General features: G+C 44.5%; 4 protein-coding genes and 2 long non-coding RNA genes across 9 annotated transcripts; 3 read left to right on the forward strand and 3 right to left on the reverse strand.

Moving 5' to 3' along the window:
* The first annotated feature begins 1809 nt into the window (after positions 1–1809).
* On the forward strand, positions 1810–2868 carry LOC107275467 (uncharacterized). Its single transcript, XM_015782299.1, has one exon. It carries the CDS (start codon positions 1810–1812, stop codon positions 2866–2868), a length of 1059 nt encoding a protein of 352 aa, XP_015637785.1.
* Positions 2869–3329: 461 nt separating this feature from the next.
* On the forward strand, positions 3330–7921 carry LOC107281098 (uncharacterized). Of its 3 annotated transcripts, none has more exons than XR_010738913.1 (6): positions 3330–3749; positions 5129–5293; positions 5517–5575; positions 6561–7101; positions 7407–7553; positions 7650–7921. It is a non-coding gene; the product is annotated as an uncharacterized lncRNA (long non-coding RNA). The 3 variants fall into 3 exon arrangements; XR_010738914.1 differs by having other exon boundaries at positions 7014–7101; XR_010738915.1 differs by lacking the exon at positions 6561–7101.
* A 1719-nt stretch (positions 7922–9640) lies between these two features.
* On the forward strand, positions 9641–11247 carry LOC4325715 (probable glutathione S-transferase GSTF1). The gene is made up of 3 exons (XM_015786905.3): positions 9641–9895; positions 10008–10056; positions 10154–11247. Exons 1-3 carry the CDS (start codon positions 9746–9748, stop codon positions 10618–10620), a joined length of 666 nt encoding a protein of 221 aa, XP_015642391.1. The 5' UTR covers positions 9641–9745; the 3' UTR covers positions 10621–11247.
* Positions 11248–11712: 465 nt separating this feature from the next.
* Positions 11713–13371, reverse strand: LOC4325716 (leucoanthocyanidin dioxygenase 1). The gene has a single exon (XM_015791790.3). It carries the CDS (start codon positions 13249–13251, stop codon positions 12124–12126), a length of 1128 nt encoding a protein of 375 aa, XP_015647276.1. The 5' UTR covers positions 13252–13371; the 3' UTR covers positions 11713–12123.
* A 1955-nt stretch (positions 13372–15326) lies between these two features.
* LOC136354951 (uncharacterized) lies at positions 15327–17460 on the reverse strand. Of its 2 annotated transcripts, XR_010738877.1 has the most exons (5): positions 17244–17460; positions 16695–16937; positions 16422–16628; positions 15855–15919; positions 15327–15687 (listed from the first exon to the last, which is right to left on the reverse strand). It is a non-coding gene; the product is annotated as an uncharacterized lncRNA (long non-coding RNA). The 2 variants fall into 2 exon arrangements; XR_010738876.1 differs by lacking the exons at positions 15327–15687; positions 17244–17460 and having other exon boundaries at positions 15818–15919; positions 16695–16924.
* A 4684-nt stretch (positions 17461–22144) lies between these two features.
* LOC4325717 (asparagine--tRNA ligase, cytoplasmic 3) lies at positions 22145–26012 on the reverse strand. The gene is made up of 6 exons (XM_015765916.2): positions 25433–26012; positions 24015–24608; positions 23631–23881; positions 23414–23543; positions 23066–23124; positions 22145–22613 (listed from the first exon to the last, which is right to left on the reverse strand). The coding sequence occupies exons 1-6, from the start codon at positions 25892–25894 to the stop codon at positions 22430–22432; spliced, it is 1680 nt and encodes a 559-aa protein (XP_015621402.1). The 5' UTR covers positions 25895–26012; the 3' UTR covers positions 22145–22429.
* Positions 26013–26945: the final 933 nt, after the last annotated feature.

Here is a 26945-nt window from a genome sequence, read left to right on the forward strand (position 1 = left end):
ATTGTCTAGATATTGTTCTTCTTTTCATACTTATAGCTGTATCAGTTGAGTTTGATCTTATGAGTCGTGATTAGAATCTCAATCTCTAGCCTGCCTTTGGTTGCTGATTAGGGTAGCATCGGGGTTTCAGCCGATCTTACCTGATTTGACTATATTTGTCTTATGTGCTTAGTTGACATGTTAAATCTGCCCTTTATATTAAGATCTTGTTGCATTTAAGTAGATTAGGCTTCTGTTTGGTATATTCTATTTGCTTTAACATCTTAATATAGAGTGGTATCGGAGTATTAGCCGATACAAGCTAGATCTATCTGATCGGCTATGCTATGAACATATATACTCTCAATGTTAATATTTATTTCGATCTAAGTGATTTATACTGTCTCGGCATGGCGACCGATCTATCCCAATCACTTGATTTAAGTATATATCAACGTAAGGATTATATATTGTTAATATCTACAGCCGATCGAGTAGATTTAGTTCTTTCTTACTTGTTAATAATTGCAGATCGATGCAAATATGATATCGGCTCAAAGATAAATGATATGTCATCGGCACCTAGCTGATCGGCTATCGTTTATGGATTTAACCACGGTTTCTTTGTCTTCGTTTCTTGTTGATTGCAGGATCAAATCAACTGGCACGCTCATACACCCAAAGGCAAGTTTTGGACCTGCATTGGAGTTAAGCAGATCTCCCAGGCCTCGTGTTTTTACATCAACACTATGACTATAGAACTTGCTAGACATGAGTATGGTATTGAATTGAGGTGTTGTAGAGCTCATGCCTTTTGAGTCAAGTTTACTGAATGTATAATACATCTGGTCGCCACCTTCGAGTGATTTGAAGGGCACATGCCATGCAGAAGTTGATTGGCACGCGTGAGTCCCAGCAATATCCTTTGTGCTTAATATTCGATACCATGTAAATTATATTGAACGGTGTTTGATTATGATCATGGGGCGCATTGAGACTTGAGTGGCTATTATGCGCGTATGGATTGCACTCACCCGAAACCATGTGAAGGTCACAATAAATACTGGACGGTATAATTCTTGGCATGCTGGGCAACCCAGCCCAGTGAAAACGCAAGTATTTATTTGCTTTTGTTTGTGAAGGGGGGACCTCATTAATTTAAGCATGATTGATCAATTGCCATGCATGCATATCATGCGGCAACCGAAAGGGGCATGTCATAGTAGCAAGTACATGTTAGTGATAAAAGTATATGGTTGTTAAAGATGTATTAGGAATGATTGATTTGTATGTATTCTTTTCTTATCTGTAATCCTTCCTTATATCCTTCCCATGTACTCTTATATATACCGGCTCCTAAGACTTAATACAGCGTGTCTAATATTCGTAGTATCTTCCCCTCTCCCTATACTATACAGTCAGGTTGCTCATCGGAGATGATAGTTCTGACATGTCATTTTGCCAGTAGTTCGCTCTAGTCCAACCATATCTCGAACTAACTTCGTATTCTCAAATTCAAAAACACGAAATTCAGAACGCACAACTCCAATTTCACTGGTGTGCACGTACGTACCCTAGCGTCGTCACTGGAGAAAATATAGGAGAAGATAGAGCAGCGCATGCAGCAAACTGCTCCACGCGCGCTTGGCGGTAGCCCGCATATGCGTGCACGTTCCGCCATGCATGCGCGCACAAATCTATAGAAACAAATTATACCACAAATTATACCGTACCGGATGGTGATTCTACATAATCCTCAAGGTTTTCTCAAAACTCAACCAATCCAGGCAAATACTCCATCTCGATCGGCTTCTGTGTTCTAGATCAGCCATGTCGAAGAGATCTCGATCAGCCATGTCTTCGGCCGGAGAGGAGGTCGAGGCAAGCACGCTCATCACCCTAAGGGTCAAGGACAACGAAGGTGTCAGGATCACCTGCACGATGCGCAGGACGGACAAGCTGCGCGTCCTCATCGGTTTCTACCTCGACATGGTGACGCCGACCGACAAGGGCAAGGGCGCCGCCGTCGCCGCCGCCGCCGGTGGTGGCGTCTTCATGCACTACGGCCGTTGTGTGACCGGCAACCGGACGCCGGCGGACTACGACATGGAGGACGGCGACGAGGTTAGCTTCTTCCCCGACGGAACTAGGACCATGCCCGTCACCCTCACCGTGAAGGACAACAAAGGCCGCCGGGTCACACACACCATGCGTAGGTTGGACGTCATCTGCACCCTGTTCCGTCTCTACTTTGACATGTTGCCCTCGACAGCGCCCAGGGAAGGTGTTTTCATGTACAACGGCAGGGAGATCAGTTTCTATCAGACGCCGGAGAAATGTGACATGAACGACGGCGATGAGATCACCTTCCATCTGTTCAGCAAGCCGAGCACCTTCGTCACCCTCACGATCAAGGGCAGCACCGACGATGGCGGCCGCAGCGGCGTCGTCGTCACCCGCCCCATGCGCAGGACCGACGAGTTGCAGCGCCTGATCGATTACTACTTCGCCATGGTGCCAACTGATGATCAGAACGGCGAGTGGGCGGTCACGTACGGTGGCAGGCAGGTCGGCGGCGAGGAGACGCCCGCGGATTACGAGATGGAGGACGGCGATCAGCTCCGCCTCGTTCCGGCGAGCAAACCGAGCAGGTTCGTGACCATCGATTTGTTAACCATGGTGAAGGCCAAGCGCACATACACCCTGCGAAGGACTGACAAGCTGCAGGGTTTGATGGACCTGTGCTTAAGCAGGGAGCCTGCAAGTATGTACAGGCATGGGTGTGTTTTAATTTACGAGGGCCGTCGTGTTCAGGACTCGCAAACTCCGGATGATCTCAAACTGGAGGATGGTGATACAATCCACGCTATAGCCCGTCAGGTCGGATAATCAAAGCAGGAGGATGGGGAATTGAGGATACCATCCAATTTTTATGGTCGGTTTGGTTCATTGGATGTACGTCAGTACGTGGATCAGATTAGTCTAAAACTCTAAATGAAGGTTACATCTCATAAAATTAGGTTCTAGATTCTGGTTTACAAAAATGTTGCTTCATTTTCCAGTATTTGTTATTTTATTATTGACATTTTTTTGCGAGGAATTTTATTATTGACATTGTTCTGTAATGCATCTCAACCAAATGGTTTTACCTATCAAGTGTTCTAGAAAAATGAAAATGGATGGAGCGGGGGGCTACTCCACTGCTCTATTTCAGACTCTGTTCATAGTTATATATAGTAGTTATCTATACTAATATAAAAAACACAAGTTCATCAAACACCTATCTTTCCTGACTTTTAGATCTATTCATCCAACGGCTTATATCAAAAGTTGGATCAACCTCTGCAATTAGCCATCCCCAAGTTCGATTAGCAGCGGTTATAGCGATACAGCGATCGAAAAAAAAAACTTCTCTCCCGTGCGCTAGCCCGTCGCCGCCTCCCGGAGCCGCTCGCCGCCTCCTCGCACGTGCCCGCCGGACCGCCAGGCGCCGCCGCCAACTCCGAGCGCGCACCCGCCGCAGCCGCGCCCCCTACCCCGCCGCCTCCTCGCGCGTGCCCGACGCTCGCCCTACCCCGCCGTTGCCGCCTCCTCGCGGCCGCCAGTGAGCCAGGTTCGCCGTCGGCTGGCGCCTTCTCCACCACCGCCGCCGCCTCCTCGCGCGTGGCCTCTGGAGTTCTGGGCTCGCCGTCGGCCGGCTCCTCCTCGCGTGCGCCCGCCGGGGAGCTGTGGTGGGTTACGGCACTACGCAGTACAGACTCCAGGTTAAGGTGATATCCTCTCTTCCTAAATCCTCAAACAATAAAGATTTTGTGCTTTTATTATTTTGGGGTCATAAAATTGTTTACCTAGGGTTTGGGCAGGGTTGCTTATGATACGGGGCCCCAAATGTTTAGTCAATTGGTTCTATCGTCTCGCTATGTTATTTGCTCTTGTTTAGGAGATAATTTTACTTGCTATGAATTCTGCTTGCTAAGCATCTCACAAGTATCATATCAGTCATGCTTCCTCAGGAAATGTCTAAAAACATGGTGGACTACTGATCACACAAATTTATTCTACAAAGCAATTATTAGTTAATTACCTAAGGACTTGGCTGACTGCCGATTACCGATTATAGTGTAAACGATAAGCATCAGTTGTGGCAGTGCACATAATTGAATAAACAAAATGCCCAATGCCCCTAATTAATCTGAAAGCAATTCATCAGTTTAATAAATTAAGTTGTGGGATGCAGATTGCAATTAGTGTTTGGCCGTCAGGCATCTGGCATTAATTAGCATTCGGCCATCAGGCGTCTTGCATTCTGGTTGCTTGCTTTGCCTATTTGATTGGGTTGGATCAGGGGTCCAATGTGATTTGGTCCGGGGGTCCCACACTAAAATTATACATAGCCTATAGGTTCCACAATGTCATTAACCAAAGCACTCGCCTTTCCCATATTCAAGTGGATCCCCATTGATCTAGCTTGGCAAATCTTACTACACTATTTCGTTACCTCGTAAGTATTAAGTTCTTTTATGGAACATATTTTTAGATTTAATTCCAATGATAGGCTTGAAGATATTTTGCACTTTTTTACTTATTGGAGTTGATGTGATGGAGCTAACATCAGCTGGAAGTCACCTTGAAAATGGCACATTTTGTGTCTTGCCCATTAACTGTCAAGTATGGCACAATTATTAGTGTGTTTTCCCCTTTCTGCGGTGCAGGGAGACGCATATTACATATGTATCCCTCTATTCTCTGGATCAAAGAGTGCAGAGGTCCTTCAATTGCATTCTAAGGGGATAGGGTTCATAATTGAATTGTTTAGTGATGTTTGCAATCTCACAAACTCAAATGTCGTTAGCCTCTCTTGAAGACAAGAACCATTAGTCTCATAAATTATCAGGTTTGGATTTTAGCAGTTTTAGGTTAGATTATAATTCCAGATTAAAGTGAAAATGATGAAAGTTATACATTAAAGATTTTGAGTGAAAACATTACCAGATTTTTTTTCTCCAATGGAATGTTAATTGTTAAGTGCAATATATATTCTTAATTAAAGTTGTGTGCATAGATGACCTGCCAACAATACTATCCCGTATTGTTCAATCCATTGATGATTGAACTGGATGTCAACTCCATGTCCTCATTGTCTTGCCAGGCACAGGGAGGCAACAATCCAATACAGGAGAGATAGGATGGGATCCCAGCTCAAGGGAGCCCTGGCGGCAGCTACGGTCGGGAGGACCTAAGCCCTACAGGCAAGCTCTATAATCAACCCCCTTTTGCTTACCGGCGATAAGTCAACCAACTTCCAGTGATGCAGGTACTGATCCTCTCCTCCCTCCCTCTCCCTCCCTCTTTATCACGACATTAGCTGATTGATCACCAGCTTTTTATTCCGATTGCTCCAGTGAACTTTGTTCACAAAATAGTGTTTTTTTCATTTTCTGATGCTTGTGCCTATCGTGTGACTCCTCCACCGACTTGTACATTGATATCTGCCCAACTGATTGATGAAATGATCGTTTACATTTTTTTTTGTTCAGTCAATAGTTTCTGATCAGCTTGGAGTGGTCCGTGCCATGTTGCTGTGATAATGCTACAGGTTAATCCTCCTGGCTCTCTGTACTGAAACAATTTCTCTGGATCTCTTTCCCTTTTGTTTTGGACCTTATACAACCTGCTGTTGGCTAATAATGACATTCATGAATAATAGATCATGTTAAAGCTGTTTGCATGGTCTGCTGTTGTCAAATAGTTTTATGCAGTCACAACTCTTATTAAATGATCAAGTTGACTTCAAGCATTGGGCTAAAAACTAAGATTATGTAAGTTAAATAACATATATGCCGTCATCTTCAATTTAAGTGATATTGTGTCAATCTTCTGATCAACTGTTTACATCTTCGGATTATATAGATTCATGTCACCTGTGTATGTCTTCGGAATTATCTATGTTTATGTTACTGTGTATGTCTTCAGATTTATATATATTTAGGTCACCTGTGTATATCTTGAGATATTTCGTAATTGCATATTATTACAGATGGCAAAGATGTTTAATTCTATTTTTTTATTGGATATCCTTCAGCGATATGCCCTGCCCGGCCTTGTCAGCTAATATGCAATATCAGTTTTATGCCCTTGACATGGCATACATTCCTCCAGGCTGCACTCACTTACACTTTTACTGTAGATTGATAGGTTAATGTTCCATTGTCAAGGTGAACCAATCAGCTAATGATGGTTCATATAGTTATAATTTGAGTGCAACTATGTATCCACTATGATGTAGAATTGTGGGTATTTGCAATTTAAAAGGTATGCCACTTAGGAATCGACACTCAGGCACATGCACCTAGGCTTGATGGGTAAGTCTGGCCAATTTACATATGGGGAACACAAATTAATTTAATCAGTTATTCCAATTTATTCTTCTTTGTTTCTATGCACTGCAATGCCAATTTGAGTGCCTATCTTGTCATGCTATTCAGCATAATGTCTTGGCAGGCTATGCATATGTTCATGCTTATATATGCAGCATTCATATAAGTACGGATTAATTGGATTGCTTGCTTTGTCTAATGCAGCCTCACCATTTAATTTGTGGCGAGCACCTTAATTCCATCTTGCCATTATCGAGGGAGTATATCATATGCACCTAATTCTGTATATAGAGTATTTATTGACTAGGGTCTTGGAAATTTTTGAATTGCTGTCAGATGTAAGTTCCTCAGATTGATGATTTGATTACTTTCACAGCTAATACCATTGATCATAGCTAAACACCACTTATAGAAGTTTAATGGATTTTTATCTAAAAAGGGAAAAAAGGAAATTAATAACTGAAACTGCATAGTAGTACTATGATCTCTGAACAAAGAAATTTGCTGAGTTTCCTAGCAGCTGCTGGGTGCATTTTCCTCTTGTTATGTGTGCCTAACCTTGCATCCATTAAATTTCAAAAGTGCAAATAGAGAATTATTGCATGCATTCCTTTTATATCAAAGATTGGGATGAAATTTCCAGCTTAATCCTGACAGCCGCAATGTGTCTTGAGCAAAAGGAAGCAAGGCTGCAACTGAAACACGGTGAATAGTAAATAAAAATCTCGCTTTTAGGAAAAAAAAGGTGAGTCGTGCACAAGTGCTGTAATCTGGTTTTGGCAAATTTTTATCGAGATATACTACTCCGTCGCTTTGTTTACACAATAAACCTGAACTCTAGGTGTAGCAGCTTGAAGCATTAAAAAATAAGATGGCAGCAAACAGATGTTTGCTTTATTGGATTTAATACTTGGATATTCCACTGTGCTTCCCAAATTGAGCTGAATAAATAGCTTGACGAATTGTTCTCTTAACATGTCTCAGTTGTCCTTTGTATCAAATGAGCAGCATAATCCATTCATGGATTGTTCTTTTCCACTGGTGATACAGATAGTTACTTCTAATGTTTCATGGAAAAGTTCGAGCTACAGAAATTTCTTAAGCAAGCTTACGGATTGTTTCTGATGAGTTTAGCAACTCTATGGAAACAAGCATAAGTGCTTCTCATCTGACCAGTTCCAAGAGAGAAGTAGCCAAGTAGGTAGAACAATCCCAAAACTGCAAACTTATTTTACTGTATATATATACTTTCCTTTTTAGCATTTTCTGTAAAGTCCCAGTTCTGTATTGCAGTTGGCATGGTTGTGTTCATCGGAATATTGAATGTCAAATCGAAAGGAGGCGCCAACCTATAGCTATCAACAACATGGACACCATGGTTCAGATTCATAAATTTGGGGATCATGGATGTCTAGGTTCAGAAATTTTTGGATTTTAGGCAACAAATTTTGTAGAATTTCCAATTTAGAAAAACACATTTTGCATTTCGTTATAATGTAATAAAATACCAATTTACGTTTATTTGATGAATTATCAAAGCAACGCTTACAATACTTTTATTTTTATCGGTGCATGTGAGCTACAATGTATTAATATATATAGTTGTGCATCAACAATGGATGTGTTGTTCTCCAATATACTTCGCTTAGTATATATATCGACATGCCTTGTATGTGCACGCTCACTAGTAGCCCTAAAAAGGCCACATGTTTGTGCTTCATCATATATCATCACATAATTATTCCTGAACATTGCGCCACTGTCTCCACAACTTTGAGAGGCACATCAAATTTATCTGCAACTTTCCTAGACTACTATGCAACACCGGTGGATTGGTCTTCGCCAACAACTCTAAATTAATTGTGATATTTAAGTCATCTGGTTACTTTCTCCCGTTTGAACCTGAATTAGACAAATCATAAATTTTACATGCAAAGTTCAGTACATATTCACTATAAAGTCAGTACTAGAGTAAAATCAAAACTTGAGCAAAAACAGGATTTTAGGTCCAGGTACTGAATTGGACTTAAATTCCATGTCTCAAAACTAATTAAATCAGAAAAAAAAATTCATAACTTGACAACTTGAACTTGAGTATTCCTGAAAATTACTACTACTCATGAACTAGAGTTTTAGTTTTGCTCTATGAACTGTAGCAATCAGACAAATAGAGGGCTTACCACCGGTATCAATCCCACCTCTATGTACCATAGCTCCAGCCCCATCCTGATCTGACGCTTCTATATAACAAAAAGAAAGTTAATTCATTCATGTACTTGTAAAAATATCCAGTTATTTTGGGGGAAACATTTTCAGAACAAACAAGTACAACTTCTGATTTAATGATTCTGAACAAGAACTACTGCATTTTCAGATTTCAGAACTGAAGTTAAAATTCAGGACAAATACAAGTACAACTTAAGATTTTAGATTTCAGAACAAGCACAACTATATTTTCAGATTTCAGAACAAGCACTAGTACAAATTCAGATTTGATCTCTTCAGTTCATTTTCATGTTTCAGAACTAACGCTCGAAAATTGGTTTTGTTAATATACTAGGACTGATTTCAGAACTTAAATCACAACTCAGTTTCAGTACTTGAATTTCAGAAATCATTTGCACTTGAATTTCAAAAATAAATTCAGAACTTCAGTTTTTAGAAGGTATTTAGGATTTCAGGACATTGCTAGAATTGAGATGGACAGCAACATCAGATCTTGGGAAGAGGATCCTCTGATGTTACTGTTCACTATGATTGACATGTGAGCTCCACCACTCTCGGGCCCACATGTCAACCACCAAATCAGTAGGAAGTTATGTCAGGGGATCTCAATCCCAAATCTTTAACTAGAATACTCCTACAGTCACTACAACTTCAGTCGCTGCAGTTTCAGTACTAGAGCAAAATTTAAAACATGACAACTTAAATTCAGGCACCTAAATTTCAGTAGGTTTAGCTTAAATTGAGGAGTTGTTCATTAACTAGATTATGTACTGAATCAGAGCTTAGCTTCTGATTTCAATGATTTCGAAACAAAATTTCGAACCTGTGATTCACAACTTCAAATTCAGAACTTCGAATTTAGAACTAGCATTGTGCATTTACCGTACTCAACAGCAATGAAACCAGTATGATTAACAGCTCCTCCCTCTCCAGTCCTTGTTCGCCACGACACGTCTTACTTGACTGTAAAGTCTACCACCCGAAGACAGTGTACTAGTCTATGTACGTGTTGGACTCGTTCTTCTCCAGGCTTCCCTCGCTCTCTTTAATCTGCCACCATCAACAAATTAACTCTGCACTGTGCACACATATGTAAGAATCCTACTATTATCCTTTCCCCGTTTCCGACCAGGCTTTCCACAGAAAGCAGAGTAGCGAAGCACATGTCGCCGGTGAAGGTGTTCGGCTCGGCGCCGTTCACGAACGTGGCGCGGGTGCTGCTCTGCCTGGAGGAGGTCGGCGCCGACTACGAGATCGTCGACGTCGACTTCGGTGACAGGGAGCACAAGGGCCCCGACCACCTCGCCAGAAACGTATGTGTGCGCAGAGACAAGGATTCATTTCTTTCTTGCTTTCGACTAATTCATTAAAAGAGACAAATTATTGCCGAGTTGCAACTTGATTTTGTCGCTGGTGTTTCATCAGCCGTTTGGGCAAGTTCCGGCGTTCCAGGATGGAGACCTGATGCTCTTCGGTGAGTAATATACACATTTGAACTATCGAGCAAAAAGCATTCTCAGTTTCTCACGAATTCGCCTCAAAATAAAATTATTCAATCTTTGTGTTCAAAGAGTCCCGTGCGATTTGCCGGTACATACTGCGGAAGCACAGGGCGACGGACGAGGCCAACCTGCTGCGGGAAGGCGACCCCTCCGAGTCGGCGGTGGTGGACGCGTGGCTGGACGTGGAGGCGCTCCGGTACGAGCCCTCGGTGCACGCCGTGTTCGTCCAGCGGCGCGTCGTCCCGGCGCTGGGCGGGGAGCCCGACGAGCGGGTCATCGCCGAGAGCGTCGCGCGGCTGAGGGAGACGCTCGCCGTGTACGAGGCACGGCTGGAGGCCACGCGCGGGTACCTCGCCGGCGGCGAGGTGAGCCTCGCCGACCTGAGCCACTTCCCGTACACGCGCTACTTCATGGAGATGCCGTACGAGGTGCCGGTGTTCGGCGCGTACCCTCGCGTGACGGCGTGGTGGGAGCGCCTGCTGACGAGGCCGTCGGTCAGGAAGGTGGCCGCCATGATGAGCGGCGGCGAGGGTTGATACGTGTGCTGATGCTTGCTACTGTTTTCTTTTTCTTAAAAAAAGAGAATCATACTCTCTCATTCCCATAATATAAGGCATGGTCAAAATTGACACGGTCTTCAAAACTAATCTTTATCCTATAATTTCTCATATATTATAAGGTTTGTAGTAACAAAATATAACCATATGAAAGAAAATTCAAATGTCAATTCAATGATAAATTTTTTAGCAAGTAAATTCATATTGTACTAAATATTGGTCAAAATGTTTGAAAGTGAAATCTTGAAATACGTGGGTGTCTTATATTTTAAAATAGAGGGAGTAATGGAGAGCGTTTATATTTCTGGCCTCTGCACAGGATGCTTGGTACAGTATTGTCTATTGTTTGTCATAATGACTACTCTCTTCGTTTTTTAAAATATAGCAATTTTTAGATGGATGAGATATATTCTAATTAATACTATGAATCTAGACAGGGGCTAGCTAAGATATATCTCATCCAATCAAAAGTTGTTATATTTTGGGATGGAGATGGTGCTTATTACTATGTATACATGAATTATGTCCTTGTGATTAAGACAGTGTGTATACCTTTGCGATACTGGATATGTTTTCCATATCCTTGAGTTTTCACTTAATTCTTTTCGTGTGACTAAGTTTCATGTCAAATTTTTGTTTTGCCCTTCTACATATGCTCATTATGTTAGTTGACTTCGAGAGTTCGAGTGGGTTATTAACATTTTAGAAGTGATGAGCTGATGATATTGTATCTCGCTTATAATCATAGGTGCATGCTAGCCTCTGTGAAATTAGAGGTATGTCCGTGCAAATTTAGCCGAGACACATGTACAATACGAAAAACAAGGATCTATCTCAAAATATGGCGACATATTTTTAGGTAAAATATAACAAATATAATTATAGTTTAAATCTAGTGTAATTACATATTAAATTTAAGGGCTTACATATATATTTATATTGTAAGTGTCTAAATTATATATATAATTTTAGTGTATTTACAATGCAAGTTCTTAAATTATGTAATTTAAGAACTTGCATTGTAAATACACTAAAATTATATATATAATTTAGACACTTACAATATAAATATACATGGTGATTATTTTTTATGAAAAATATGGTGACACATTTATAGCAAATCCCATCATAATATTGAGCTCCAGCTCTTAATAGGGATGGAAAGACTCGGTGTACAAGTCGACTGCAATACATAGACAACAAAATATAAGACATCTCATAAGTTAAGCTCTCGATATAACATCCGTACATTTCCCCGGCTTTCGCTTCCGTTGAACATTATTTGTTCTCCTTTATCTGAAATTCAGACGAATGCAATTATTTTTATAGTTTATTCATAACCAATTAAAAATATAATGGTTTGAAAATATTTTTCATGTTGAATCAACCAAATGCATATTCTTATATAAAAAAGTTTTTTTTGTGTGTCCATCAATTTTTCAAAATATTGGGTTGTCTAGCCGATAGATCGACTAATTGCAATTATTTAGTTCTCATTCCGTTCGATGCAGCTGCGGCATTGTTGTCTTGCTGATCCTTGAGCTTCTCGAACAGCTTGCGTTGCACGTGCTGCTTGAATGTGCGCGGCGCGAAGAGCGGCTTGTCGGCGCCGTCGGCGAGCAGCTCCGGCACCGGCTGCAGCAGCACGGACTCAGGCGGCGGCTCGCAGAAGACGACCCAGGAGAGGCGCACGGCGTCGCGGCTGACGAGGCCGCGGTGGAGCACGCTGGTGTACCGGCCGTTGGTGAGGATCTCCAGGGCGTCGCCGACGTGGACGACGATGGTGCCCGGCTCGGGGCGCGCGGTGACCCAGCTCCCGGCGTGGTGCACCTGCAGCCCCGGCACGCCGTTGTGGAGGATGAAGGAGAGCGCGCTGACGTCGGTGTGTGCCTCGACGCCGACGGCGAGGTCAGGCCGCGGGCACCTCGGGTAGTAGTTGATCTTGAGCTGAAGGAGCAGGTCGTCGTCGACGCCGGCCAGCTCATGTCCTCTCAGGCGGCGTTCCAGCGTCTCTTCCGGCAGGCCGAGGCCGAGGGAGAGGATGGCGAGCAGCTTGGATGCGAGGGTCCGGACGCGGCCGCCGAAGTCGCGCGACACGGGGACGTACTCCGGCGGGTTCGCCGGCCAGAGCGAGTGGTCGGCGAGGTGGTCCGGGTGGACGAGGTGGAACAGGTAGTCCTCCCACTCCCTCTTCCCGCTGGCGTTGGCGGCGAGCTTGCTGCCGTACCCCTGCAGCCGCCCCGCCGCCGGGTCGTTGGCGTACGCCTCCTTCTCCGCGATGGGCAGCGCGAAGAACGCCTCGCCCGCGGCGCGCAGGCGGCCGAGGACGTCGCCCGGGAGGCCGTGGCCGGCGATGTGTATGACGCCCCACTCCTCCGCCGCCGCGCGCACCGCCTCCACGCACGCGTGCCTGCCGTCGCCGTCGTTGTCGAACGCGGAGATGTCGACGACGGGGATGCGGGCGGTGGCGTCGTCGTCGGACGCGGCCCGGGCGAGCTCCAGGGCGTCGCCGAGGTCGGCGCGCTCCTCCTCCGGGCGGACGTACTCCGGCGGGATGGCGGAGACGCCGCTGAGGCTGAGGGCCTCCACTCTCAGCTCCACATCCGTCATGTCGCCCTCCCGAAGTAGGCTAGTAGATGAGCTGCGTGCGCACGTACTCGATCGGCGGCCGGTGATGGCGAGGCAGGCAGAGCGCGGGTAGATTTATACTCCGGCGCTGCCGCCGCTTTGCTCCATCCATGGATCGGTGCATGCATGTGTTACGTTTGTAGCTAACAACAACCAGCGGTGTCGGGCACGCGCGGTTAGCTCCATCCATCAATCACGTGCGCGTTCGTAACATTGGTTGATTGGTCCCTGTCAATAATGCCCCTGTTGTTTCTTAATTCAGATGATACGATCCGTATGTATAAACTCATTGCATGCTCGTTAGCCTATATAAGGCATAACAAGAATTTGACTTTTACAAGTTAGAAATTTAAATTGTAGAACTTATTTTGTAGTTGAATTTTTTCTATTGTTTTCTAGTTTCCAACCTTAATTAGCATATATTTGGACAGTGAAGAACGAAAGTTTAAAAGTCTTAAGCACCATTTCTACTATGTGAAACTATGATTGTGTACGCGCACGAGGGCATGAACAATATAGGCCCACTCCTATCCAATGGCCTCAAATAACAGGTAGGCGCTGAGGCAACACCTCTAAAAAAAACCTACCCTTTTGGGCACTTCTCATTTTAGTCCTCGTGCTTCTAAATTTTACAAGAAGATTTAAAATTTTACACTACTAGTAATCTGTCCGTGCTAACGCTACGGCACTATAAAATTTGTGTTAATAAATTATTAAATTCATGTTAATCAAATTAAATTTCCCAAATTCTGTCCATTTGATCCATGTCATATATGAAATATATTTAAGAAAAAGTACAAAACTATCACATTGTCTAAAAATTAATCAAAACCATCAGCAATTGTATCTACTCAGAATCATCTAGCAAATAGTAGTACTAAAAAGTCTGGAAAAACTAAAAGCTTCATATCACGGGTTTGATTTATCATCCACAGATTGCCATCCTAAAATACAATTCAACAAACTTATAGAATGTACAAGGGATATGACAAAAAAATATATTACTACCAGAGTTTTTTTTTTGTTTGGGAATACGCAAGGCACGCATATTTGTATTAAGAGAAATAAAGAGTATGTACAAGCGAAGCCAAACAAGAAAATTAGGAGGGGGATGCGAAAACAGGAGAACAATAAAAAGCTTAAGCCTATTCTCGCGACATCAGAAGGAAACGACCTAGAACAAGACCTAAATGGTTAGCACCGGCAGCACCTCGTGTGCCAACCGCCAGAGAGTCGCTTCCGTCATAGCTCGGGCTATCTCTGACCAGGGCCTTTGCTGAGAGTTGAAGACCCTATTGTTCCTCTCCTTCCAGATTGTCCACGCAGTAAGGGTTGCTATTGTATCAAATCCCCGCCTGCTAGCCCTCCCCACTTTAAGGCAGGAATTGTAGACCCAGAGATAAAAGGAATCTTCATTCAAGGGGAGAAACTATGGCAAACCAGTGCTGGAAAGGAGGACCCACCAAAGCTGATGAGACTCCGGACAGGCAACCAAGATGTGATCAATAGTCTCTTCATGTTGGTCGCAGAGCACACATCCATCCGGGTGAGGCAAACCCCTAGAACACAGGCGGTCCACCGTCCAACAGCGCCTCATTGCGACCAGCCAGGCAAAGAACCGGCATCTCGAGGGGGGGGAGTCTTCTAGATGGGTTCGGAGTGGAAAGGAGCCCTACCTAGAAAGAGTGCACGGGTATGCCGAACGTTAAGAGTAGACTCCCGATGCTTCCCACTTCCAAATGAAAGAGTCGGGGTGGTCAGAGAGCCGCACCGACGACCTCAGGAGACTCCAGAGTTGAAGATATTGAAGAATAGCTTGCAAACCCAGCGCTCCGGTGCAGTCTCTAATCCATCTCCGGTCTTGAAGGGCCTTGGCGACCGTTCTGCGACAGCGAAGCCGTGTTGGGACAGACGCCCAAACCGCCGGAGATATGTAGCGAATGGAGGAACCCTCCAACCAGTTGTCCTCCCAAAAAAGGATGGACTCCCCATTGCCCAAAACACAGACTGTTGAAACTACCAGAGATTAGATATGCACATCTAGACAAGGAGCAACGAGATACACACCTTCTTGCCGCTGATCAATGGTGCTTAAACACACAGAAATATTATAGCAACATGTAACAAAGATGCACACCTAAAAACATTGCTCGTACTTGCCGGCTCGTCAGCCGTCAGATGGTTAGGAACCAAAATCAATATTAACCAGTATTGTGGCCACTCAAACCGTTGGATTAGAAGGGTCACCACGTTTGCATCCATGACAGCTGACACCCTCCAATGAAGTTTCCCCTTGATGCAATCGACCACCGCAAGCAAGATACGGAGATATAGACTTGTCCAACACCACTGTGTCATCCTCATCTCTCACCTGTACTAATCCGCTCTTCATCCTGCTACCATCACAAAAGGTGGCTGCTATAAAAATAAATTAAACAGAGTGTGAGCTACAAAAGAATCCTTCGTAATAGCATCCGAAGAACATTCATCTCTAGAACTGTCACAAGTAAACCTCCATAGAGCATTTTTTGAAGTGTTGGGGCTATTGCATAAAAGTAAGGGTACACTTACAAATTTAATCGTACCTTCAAAAGGTCATGATCATTCCATGGCCCTCTGTTAGAAACTTAGAACCAAGGCAACACCATGACTGCATGCACATGGACCACGAATGAACTATGGCAATTTACTGCTAAAGAACAATATGTTTTCACGAAATTGGTAAGCTAAATAGATATTGTTGTATAAATACGTGCAGGCTAAGCGTTTCAATAAAGGTTGCCAGGCACAGCTAGTAAGTATGCACGTGGAATCCATGTGGCATAATATTTGTGATAAATAGATTACCCTAAATCAAGTCACTCAAATTTCGTAAAAAAACGTTAAGTGGTCTCTCTGGGTGAAGCAAACTGAAATTCATGCAACTTCAGAGTCAAGCCACATTTATATTTCATCTTTCAGTCTTGTACATACATGTTACTAAAAGCACTTTTGCCAAAACTTGCAAGTGAACTTCAGAATTAATGCATAAGTACATACCAATTCATGCTACACAGCAAATGGCTATAATTAAATCTATGCAAATTGATCTCACTATGTGTGTGGGGTCCTCCTGATTGGCATTTCATCAAGCAGGATGCCGGAGAGGGTACCTGCATACCAGGGCGTGCTGGAAGTGGGTGGTTGTGTTGTCCCATAGTGGACTTGGAACTGGAGGGGGGCGCAGGTGATGGTCCCCAGATTCCTGGGTTGGCGACGTGTTTTTCTCTCTCAGTTTGCAGTTGTTCTTCAGTAACAGAGTTGGGAGAATGGAGTGGTCGAGCTGTGAATTCCACGAAACCAGAGGTTCAAGATTTGGCCTGCACAGAAGGATTCATCTCATCACAATGCAAATTGAGAGAAAAAGAAACATCACAACAGATTACCTGTTCACGCAAAGATCTGATGTTTGCCATGTTTAGGCGGAAGGCATAACTGGCTTCGTCAACAGAATGGACACGGTGGGCTTGGAGTGCGGCTGTGGAGGTCTCGACGCTTCCACCTGTGTGGAGGTGGTCCGCAACAGTTTCAGGCGATCGATCTTATTATTTTATCTGCCGATGCAACTGGAGAGAAGGTGATACAGCTTCAGCTCGCCGATCTCCTTATCCCTTCTATATGAGAGACAGCTAACGAGCGAGGAGATATCAGACATATATAGAAGTGAGAATCACAATTAGCTTTCAGAATAGTAAATCCACATGCACATATGCATAAAAAAAGACTCTACATTAAGCTGCATTGCCATCGTTGATAGCAATATAGGGCTGTTCTCCTTATAAGTCGTCACGACAGTAAAATAGCAAAAAAAAAAAAAAACAGATTAATTCCTGTGCAATTTGATGTGGCAATGAAATATAGACCATGAATCTGGTTACTGACTGATCAAAGCCCCCTATCATAATTGACCATGATAAAGAGCGTAATGGGTGTACCTTCAATTTAGGGAAGGAGGTTGTGTGGGTGCGAAGCAGCTGTTCACGGTGATGTGGGAACAGATAATCGGTGGCGGCACCGTAGTCTGTGATGACGGCGAGGTTCCCCCTTGACAGCAGTCCTATACTGAAACAAATAATTGAGCACTCAACCATTCCAGAGTACTACCTGATGTAGATCAGAACAGCTAGGGATATTTGTTGGCTGCCGCGGAGGAGATTGGCGAGGCAGTCGTACGGACGCGGAAGGCGGCGGCGATGAGGATTAGGGCAGGGAGCGCGACGTCAGGGCGTGGACGCCGGGGTGGCGGGGTGCGGGCGGCATTGGCGGATGCCGTCGGATGTAAATCATCATATCATTCTCGATCGTTGGATGTGTCACATGATGAATGAGTAAAAACATTTATTGAACTTATAGGGTAGAAACATGCTAAAAATATACAAACTAATATAAAATCTCTTTTTCTCTCCTCTCCCCACTATCCACGTGACTGTTCCCCTCTCCTCTCACCACTGAGCTCACTCGACGGCAACAAATGCATCCTCTTCACGGTGATCACAAGCTTGCGTTGTCTCCCCTCCACCTCCATTTCCACTCGACGGTGACCATGAGCTCCCCGCTGTTATTGAATTGCTACTACCGCTTGTCCACTTTGGTAGATATCGCTGCCTTTTATTTCTCACTCACTATCTCTTTATAGTGCCAAGGACACCATAGACAGGTCAAGAAGGCCATGCTTGTGGTTGAGACCTTAGTAGTGGTTGAGTCCTCGCTTCAGATCCAATAGTGATTGCGGAGGCCATTGCAGCTTCAGCTCAGTCACCCCCACGCCTCAGATCTACTTGTTTCCCTTGCAAATTGGTCAAGCAATGGCAATAGCTCGTTTGAGGACACCGCCACCCTCCCCCCTTGCCCTCTTCTCATTTGTCGGCCATCACCGTGCTCCGTAGTGGTGCAGGCCAAGGTGGCGTGGGCTGGCGCAAACAAATCGAGACGGCTTTGGTAAAGGGGCCGAGACAGCGAGTGCAGATCCAATGGCGGGCCGGGCCTGGGTGGCATGTGCAAATCCGGTTACGAGGACAGCGGATTGAATGAGAAACTCCTAGCGACGGATAAGGGGAAGGGCGAGATAGATGGGAACCTATCGCAAAGATATGACTTCGCTAACACAAGGCTCCAAGCATGCCTTCGTGGTTCCCTGGATAGGGCAAGCCGAGCTCATCGTGCCATGCACAAGGCACAAATGACCTCATGTGCCCACCCGACCCCACCCTCTCTTTTCTCCATATCGATCAGCATATGGCGTCGTGTGGCCAGATGTCATTGTGTTGTTCATAACATGAGTAAATCCATAGACGAGAAGCTCATTTCTGTCCATAGTACTTTAAAATATAGTGATGGTAACAGCGAATCTGTTGCCATACCTATTTTCATTGTAATTTTAAAAATTACCCTTGAACTTAGTATTAAACTCAATAAAATCTCAATGGATAGCCATATATAAAATCAAATGAAGGTCATAATAAAACACATTTCAAATAATATATATTTATATAACATAGCAAATTACGGGCATTAAGGTAGTTAAACTTTACTTATATTACTCCCTCCATCTCAAAATACTTGTTGTTTTGACTTTTTGTTCGTAACGTTTGACCATTGGACTTATTCAAAACATTGTGGAATTATTATTTGTTTTGTTTGTGACTTGCTTTATTATCAAAAGTACTTTAAGTATGACTTATCTTTTTTTATATTTGCACTAAATTTTTAAAGGAAAAAGTACGAATAACCCTCTTGAACTATCGCCATCGACCGAATTATCCTCCTAAACCCAAAAACCAGACATTGCTTACCCTGAACTTTCAATACCGGACGAATTAACCCCCTTGACCCAATCCAGAGTGGTTTTGTCCTACGTGACGTACGCGTGGCAATCCAGTCAGCATTTTATTTATTAAAAAATATGGGACCCACCTGTCATACCCCTCTTCCTCTCTCTCTCCTCTCTCTTCTCTCTTTCACGGGGCAGTGTGCAGGGGCAGGGAGGTATGCGGCGGCATAGGGACGGATAGTGGGCGGGGGCGGGCGGTCACGCATGGGATGGGGAAGGTAGACGGAAGAAGGAGGGGGAGTGGAGGTGGATGGGAAATGGGAGGAGATGGAGGTGGAAGGGGTGGTTGGTGCACACGGCGGTGGCCGTGGTGGGCGAGGCGGCGTGTGGCGGAGACGCGGACAGTGGCTGGAGGCAGTAGCGAGGTGGGACTTTGGCGGAGAGGCAGGCAGTGGCCACCTCGTCTCCCTTTCGATCTCCCTCCCCTCCCACCCACGTGGACAACAGCAGCCCGGCTGCTCCCCGCGCCGCCGCCGCCAACGTGTTGTCGTCACCCAGCAAGCCAGACCCGTAGGCGCGTAGGGGAGGCGGTGACACGCCCAAGGCCGTCATCGTGGTCACCTCCGCTGCCGCCGCCGCCGTGGTCCTCGCACTGCTCACCATCGCGGCCGCGTTCCTCCTCACAGGCCGTATGCGCCGACCGCCAGCCCGCCCCCGTGCAACGTTGCCCGCCTTCGCCTTCGTTGCCAGCGCCACCAGTGTTGGTATTTCTTAACGACATTACTAGAAATATAAATTCCCAGCAATGACGCTAGAAATGATCCTGGTTTAAAGAAAGAATCCGCAAACGCACGGATATACTATTGTAGCATTTCACCCGAAGTATTCCAAGGTATCGTATTAATTTATTTAATCCTAAGGGAAGATTGTAATAGAGAACTATGCTAATAATGTATACATGCCACTTGTATAATCAAAGTCTAGGCAGGGGTTAAGATATGGCAAACGGGTAGAGTGACACGAAGCAAAGCACTCATATATCTCATTTAATCATTCCTAAACTAAGTGGAAGAAGAAATAGAAGAACGATCAATTCCTATAATTCTAATATACACTCAACTTTAGTTTACACCTGCTAGTATACAACCATATAGCCAGTACCCTCTAACAGTGACCTCCTAGTGCTTCGAGAGACCACTCCAGGTTGCCGAGTTTCTTACGATAACCTGTCATGGCCGTTCAATCGGGGCTAAATACGAAGGAGTACCCTCCTAGGAAAGTTTCTTAGGAATATATACTATCTTGGAGGAATACCTGTACTGAGCTGTCACCATCAGCGACCCACCTCAACTGACCCGTAGCATATGTGCCTACTTCATAATCTAGACACCACGTCTACATTATTAAATACTACTCTACATCCCCCGAGATGACATATAGTAACCGAGTAAACGGGCATTAAACACACACCACTACACCTCTCTGGTAGGCTAATTATACGACTGTACCGATACAGATATAAAGTAAAGACAACACTTGGATGTATTAAAATATCGAAAGTATATAAAGAATAATATTTCATTAATTCCAAAAGTCTTACAAAAGAAAGAAGGAAAACTACTAAAGCCATACCGAAATTCCTCCGAAGAGTCCGAGGACTCCGAGAGCAATTCTATTCTACTCCACTTAGCACTAGAATACTAAACTAAAGTGTAGAAGAGATATCTTGAGCTTGCTCGAGTGTGTGGAAGAACGAATGAAGTGACCCCTTCATATAGCCTTGGAATGACGGTTAAAACGGTTGGAATTGTTGGATTTACCCTGCAACCACCATTGAGAAGTCATCACAAGCGTACACGTGGAGGCCCAGGCTGATCCGGCGCTGCCAGGGTTCGGCACCTAGGTAGGCTCAGTAGGCCTCCACACTTCCTAGGTCACTGACAGGTGGGTCCCTATGACGGTTGCGACAGTTATGACAGTTTCCGAGACGGTTACACCTGACATGTGAGCCCATCTTATCCTTAAGCTTGCTTAAGGGTGAGTTTTCTTCATTTCTTCTCCATTTTATTTGCTCAATCGCTGCAATCAAATAAAATCCAAGTACAAGTGGAAATAGATTATTCTAAAATAAATATGCATTGCAAGCATAGCTAGTTCTCCTTTATTTTAGTTATATTGACGGTCGAAATTGATCTATAACGACCGTCAACAACCAGCGACCTCCACCTCCGCCGCCAGCCGCCCGAGCAACCTCCATCGACGCCGTCCGTGGCCATCCTCAGTGCCACCGTGCTGGTGAGGGGAGGGAGAAGAGAGAGAGAGATGGGGAATAGAGAGAGATAGAGAGGGGTGGGGAACTGAAAGGTGGGTCCCACCAATTTTTTATTAAAAGAATTGTTGAGTGCACTGCCATGTGGAACCAAACCACCATGGATTGAGTCAGAGAGTTAGTTGTCTGATTTTGAGTCGAGGAGTTAGTTGTCCGATTTATATAGTTGGAGGTGAAGAATGTCCGATTTTGTGGTTCAGGGGGCAATTTGGTCGACCACGATAGTTCGGGGAGGTAATTCATACTTTTTTTTAAATAAGATAAATGGTCAAATGTAAAAAGAAAAAAGTCAAAATGACATCTAATTTTGGACGGAAACTGTAATTGTTTGTCCAAGATTCAAAGAAGCAGGTCAAAGCCGAAAGCTGCCATGCTGATTTTGCAGCGAGCCAGCAAGCCGCGGTTCGTACACTATGCTCCGACAGCGTTTGATTGATTTTGTCAAAACTGAATTACCACCGGCCGATCTTTTTCTGAATTGACATGCTAGAATCCATACCAGTATTAAAGTCGGCTCGGCCAATCGATCCCGGAGCAAATAACTTGCTTTAAATCGTCGGCCGTTAATTGTCCCAATCTGGAGTTTCTCTTGTAGAGTTCAAGGGAAAAAGTACGAAAGACTAGATTGGCTAAACAACCCTTATACTATTATAGTAGTAGCAATATTTTGAAACATAATTAACACTTAAAGTAGCTATATTTAGGAGGGAGTATCTATCAAGTAGCTTGCACATTCGTAGAAAATGTAGCGGTTATGACTTCAAACCTGCAAAACCACGTTTTGTAACAATTAACGAGTACAAATAGATCTTGCTTTGAACAAAACTTCTAAAATGTTCAACTATCGCAAAAATGAGTAAATTGGTCGTTCATATGCTGTAGTGGCAAATAACTAAATACATGGTGAGCATCTATTACAACCAAGCTGACACGAAATATATCAGTGCACATTTGTAGACCTGAAATTGAGGAGCTAACAGGACAGCGAGAAGAACTTTAGAATCCAGCTTTCTCTGGTTATTTTAGAGATCAGCCCTCCCTGGGTATCTAGGGAAGGGGATGACATCTCTGATGTTCTCCAAACCAGTGGCAAAAAGAATCATTCTTTCAAAACCCAAACCAAAACCACTGTGCTTGACAGATCCAAAGCGGCGGAGGTCCAAGTACCATTCATATGGCTCCAAAGGCAACCCGGCGTCTTGTATCCTGTGAAGCAAAATTGCCATGTCATTGACTGAGTATATACATTTTACGGAAAACATGACTGATAAGTTTAACAGAATCAGGGGAGGAACATAAACACGTAATATTGTAAGATTTTTAGATTTTTAGCATGTTCAGCATCATCCACTGGATGCATAGCTTCCAAAGAAATGATGACATATTGAATAGAATATATGAGGAACAATCAGTGCAAGATTTTTTGCATGCTCAACATCAGCCTTGACTAGGTACATCAGCAACAAGCCAGGAAGGATGATATAATAGGGAATAATGATGGGATGATACATATGTAATAATGGTTAAGACTGTTACCATGTGCAATATCTACCCATTTTACTATTTGATTAAGCAGAGAGAATACCAAAAGCATGGAACAATAGCTATCGTACTAAAGATTCCAAAATATCTTCTGCTTGAAGTTGAGCATCGCATACCTTGTTTTGAGAAGGTCCAGACGTTCCTCCCTTTGGCTTCCACCAACCAACTCACCAACCTTTGGAAGATATTCCAGCAAATAAGTTAGGGATCATACTATGACAGGTCGATAATGACAAAATTTCTGTTCATGTAACACATTCACATGCTTACACCTAACTCAAAATTTATGTTCATGCAACATATTTACATGCTTACACGGTTACACCTAACCTCAAATTTTCTGTTCATGCAACATATTTACATGATTACACCTAACCTCAAAATTTATGTTCATGCAACACATTTACATGCTTACACCTAACCTATATTGGAACTAACTAGAAGTCTGAAATATTTATATTTACCTTGGGCACAAGAACATCCATAGCAGCTACAGTCTTCTGATCATCATTGAGTCTCATATAAAATGCCTTTATTTCTTTGGGATAGTTATAAACAATCACCGGCTTCTTAAATATCACCTCGGTTAAATACCTTAAACAATGTAAGAAGAGAGATAAAAATGTAAACAAAGCACAGTAAGTCATCGGAAGATAAAATATTAAATTCCAATATAGATACCTTTCATGCTCTGAAGCTAAATCAATTCCCCATTCAACCTTGTTTTCGAATTTCTTATCAGTGACATTTTTCAATAGCTCAACAGCTTTTGTATATGAAATGCGCTGAAAAGGTGTCGAGGAAACAAGCTCCAGACGCTCAATTGCAGTCTTATCGTAATTTTTCACCATGAATTCCATGTCTTCCCGGCAATGCTCAAGAAGCCACTTGCAAAGGTACTGTACATATCTTTCTGCACAGTTCATATCATCCTGGAACACAGTTCGCCAAAATATCATGAAATAACAATTCATACAGAATCTTAGAACCAATAGTAGATAGATTAATAAGCTAAGATGAAATATTTCAAATGCTGCAAAGGAAAATATGATCTGGATTATTTACCTGCAAGTTAGCAAATGCGATTTCTGGTTCAACCATCCAAAACTCTGCCAAATGTCGTGATGTATGGGAGTTTTCTGCACGGAATGTTGGTCCAAAGGTATAAACACTGCTAAGAGCACATGCATAGGTCTCAACTTGAAGCTGTCCAGACACAGTCAGAAAAGCCTGGCGTTTGAAGAAGTCATTCTCATAAGCTACTGTCCCATCATCTCTGTACGGAATTCCGGGCTTCAACTTAGATCTTTCCTCCAGCCTTGAGACATTTTCTTTTGCCTTGTTAAGCTCAGCAACAGCAGCTGTGATTTCTTGTTTGCTAGCTTTTGCAGCTTTAAGCTGTGCAACCGCATCACCTTTTTCCTTGACAACAACTCTAGCTGCCTCAATATCAGACTCTGATGGTGCAGGGTTCTCTTTCAATTCCTTCTCCACCTTTTCAGCATGGCTGAACAAAGTCGTCACTTGAAACATCTCACCAGCACCCTCACAATCACTTGTAGTTATTATTGGTGTGTGCACATAAAGAAAACCATTCTCATCAAAAAACCTGTGTGTTGCACAGGCTAGCTGGTGTCTAATACGCGCAACAGCACCAATCTGCAAAATAAAATAAGGGATTGCAGAGTTTGTTATGTAAAATATTCCATCTCATGAGTTATGAACAGAGAAAAAACTGAAACAAAGTACATATTCCATTAATTTCTATATATTGCAAAACCTAGAATTGCAGTTCAATACAGAGTTGCGGCAATCCAAATGGCAAAGATACCAAATTCATCAACCAAACCTTTTAAGGAAATCAAAATTTAAAAAAAACAAATCAGAAATGATTGCATTGTAATCAAGCTCAGCTTAAGATAAAATATTATGGGAATCAAATAGCACATATAAAGGTTTAGACTTAACATGCCATATTCTAATTGTGGATGCCTGAACTCAATTGGGAGTTAATCATCCATAGCCTTACATGACCCTCTCAGCATGTGTACTTTCAAGAATAGCAAAGTTAGCAGAAGAGGGGACTAGGCACTAAACACCGGAAACTGCCAGATCCATAAAACTTTAAATTAACCAAGTGTTTGATTTGTGTAAAATTCGCAGTCCACACAACTCATAATCCAGTTCAAAATAAACCCATCCTTCAAAATGTATCCACATCAATTTGATCTAATGCAATAGGTAAAATCGCAATAAAAGTAGATAAAACTGTGTGGGATTGTTAACCAATCCACTAGACAACCTAAATTTTCACACCAGGAAATAGACTAGAAAACCAAAATTTTCACACCAGGAACTAGACATCCTAAATCATCACGGCAGGATTTATCAAAACTAGTGCGGAAGTTGCAAAATCTAGAAATTTCTGTAGTCTACTTCAGAAAGGGCTTCAGTTTTCGTGGTGTGAGGCGAAACAGACGGACCGTGTTGGTGCGGGAGCGGAGATGGACGACGTCCCTGAGATTCTCGAGCGTGAGCTTGGTCTTGGGCAGCGGGTAGGCGGCGGGGTCGACCTCGCCGACCTCGATGACGCGGTCGACGCGGAGCTCGACGCGCTGCTTGGCGCCCTCCGGCGGCTTCTTGAGCTCGCCCTCGACGAGCACGGACGTGCCCGTGGCGGTGAGCGGCGCGAGCGGGTGGACGGCGGCGTCGACGAGGACCTGCAGGTTGGAGGCGCAGGAGCCATCGTTGAGCTCGAGGAAGGCGAAGGTGCCTTTCCCCTGCTCCCGCCCGGTCTTGACCCACCCGCCCACGACGACGCGCTCGCCGGCGCGCGCGGCGCCGTCGGCCAGGATGGATCGGATGCGGGTGCGGTCGGTGGCGGGCTCCAGGTCGTCGGAGAGGGAGGCCGCGGCCATGGCGGCCGCCGCGGCGTCTTCGGCCATGGGGGAGGGGAGGGTTTGGGAGGAGGCGGCGGCGGCGGCGGAGGAGGAGAGGAGTGGTGTCGGGTCGGGTGGGAATTGGGATTTTTAGGGTTTAGTAGTAGGTTTGTTGCCACTTGGCAGTTTGGAATGGTGGAGAGGTGGAGAATGTAGCGCGCGTCGTGTGGTGGACTGGGGGGTGGTGTAGCTATAGCGGGCCCGCCGGCCGGCCCATTGATTCGTTTCATCTGGAATCGGTGTACGAGAAGGCATCTGGAATCGGGCCACACCGCCCCATTTGAGGTTGGAGGGAGAAAAAACCAGCAATGAAGAAAAGGAAAAAGTACATCGAAGGTCCCTCAACTTGTCATCAAGTTACAAAATCGTCCTTAAACAGCAAAACCGGATACAACACATACTCCAACTTATAAAAAGTGCAAACTAAGTTCCATTAATAGTTTTGACTCCGGTTTTATCCGACGTGGCAGCTGACTCAATGTGGGACCCACGTGGGCCCCATACATCAGGGTGACCACGTCACCATCTCTTTCCCCTCTTCTTTCCCTTCCTCCTCTCTCTCTCCCAATTTTCTCATGCGGGCTGGCTGGTGCGGCGGGGGAAGAGCTGCGCGCGGGCGGCGAGCGACGGAGGAGGAGCGGCGGGGGAGCAGCTTGGAGGCCGGCGACGGGCCGCGGGGTGGACGCATGCGCTGCGGCGGTTGGCTCAGAGTAGAACAGGAATTGGTAGGCGCGGTCGCCGTAGTACTTCTCCAGGGACTGCACGGCGACCTTCCCCGCCATCTGGCCTTCTTCGAGACCTCATTCTTCTCGGGCTTCCCGTCCACCTCCATGGTGACGGGCCGCGCCGCCTCTTCAGGCTTCTCGATCTCCATCGCCGCGCCGGGATTGCTGCTGCTTGTCTCAGGCTTGGCATTGCTCCTGCTCTTGGTTTTGGTTTTGGAGAGCACGGCAGAGACAAAATCCATGCGCAGATTGGCATCCTCTTCCACTGTTTTGTTTGGTAGGCAAGCAAGCAAATTACAATCCATTCCTGGTTCCTCTCCTTAAAAACCAAA

The sequence above is a fragment of the Oryza sativa genome, chromosome 1 (genome assembly GCF_034140825.1).
Source record: "Oryza sativa Japonica Group chromosome 1, ASM3414082v1".
In the NCBI taxonomy this organism is placed as follows: domain Eukaryota; kingdom Viridiplantae; phylum Streptophyta; class Magnoliopsida; order Poales; family Poaceae; genus Oryza; species Oryza sativa.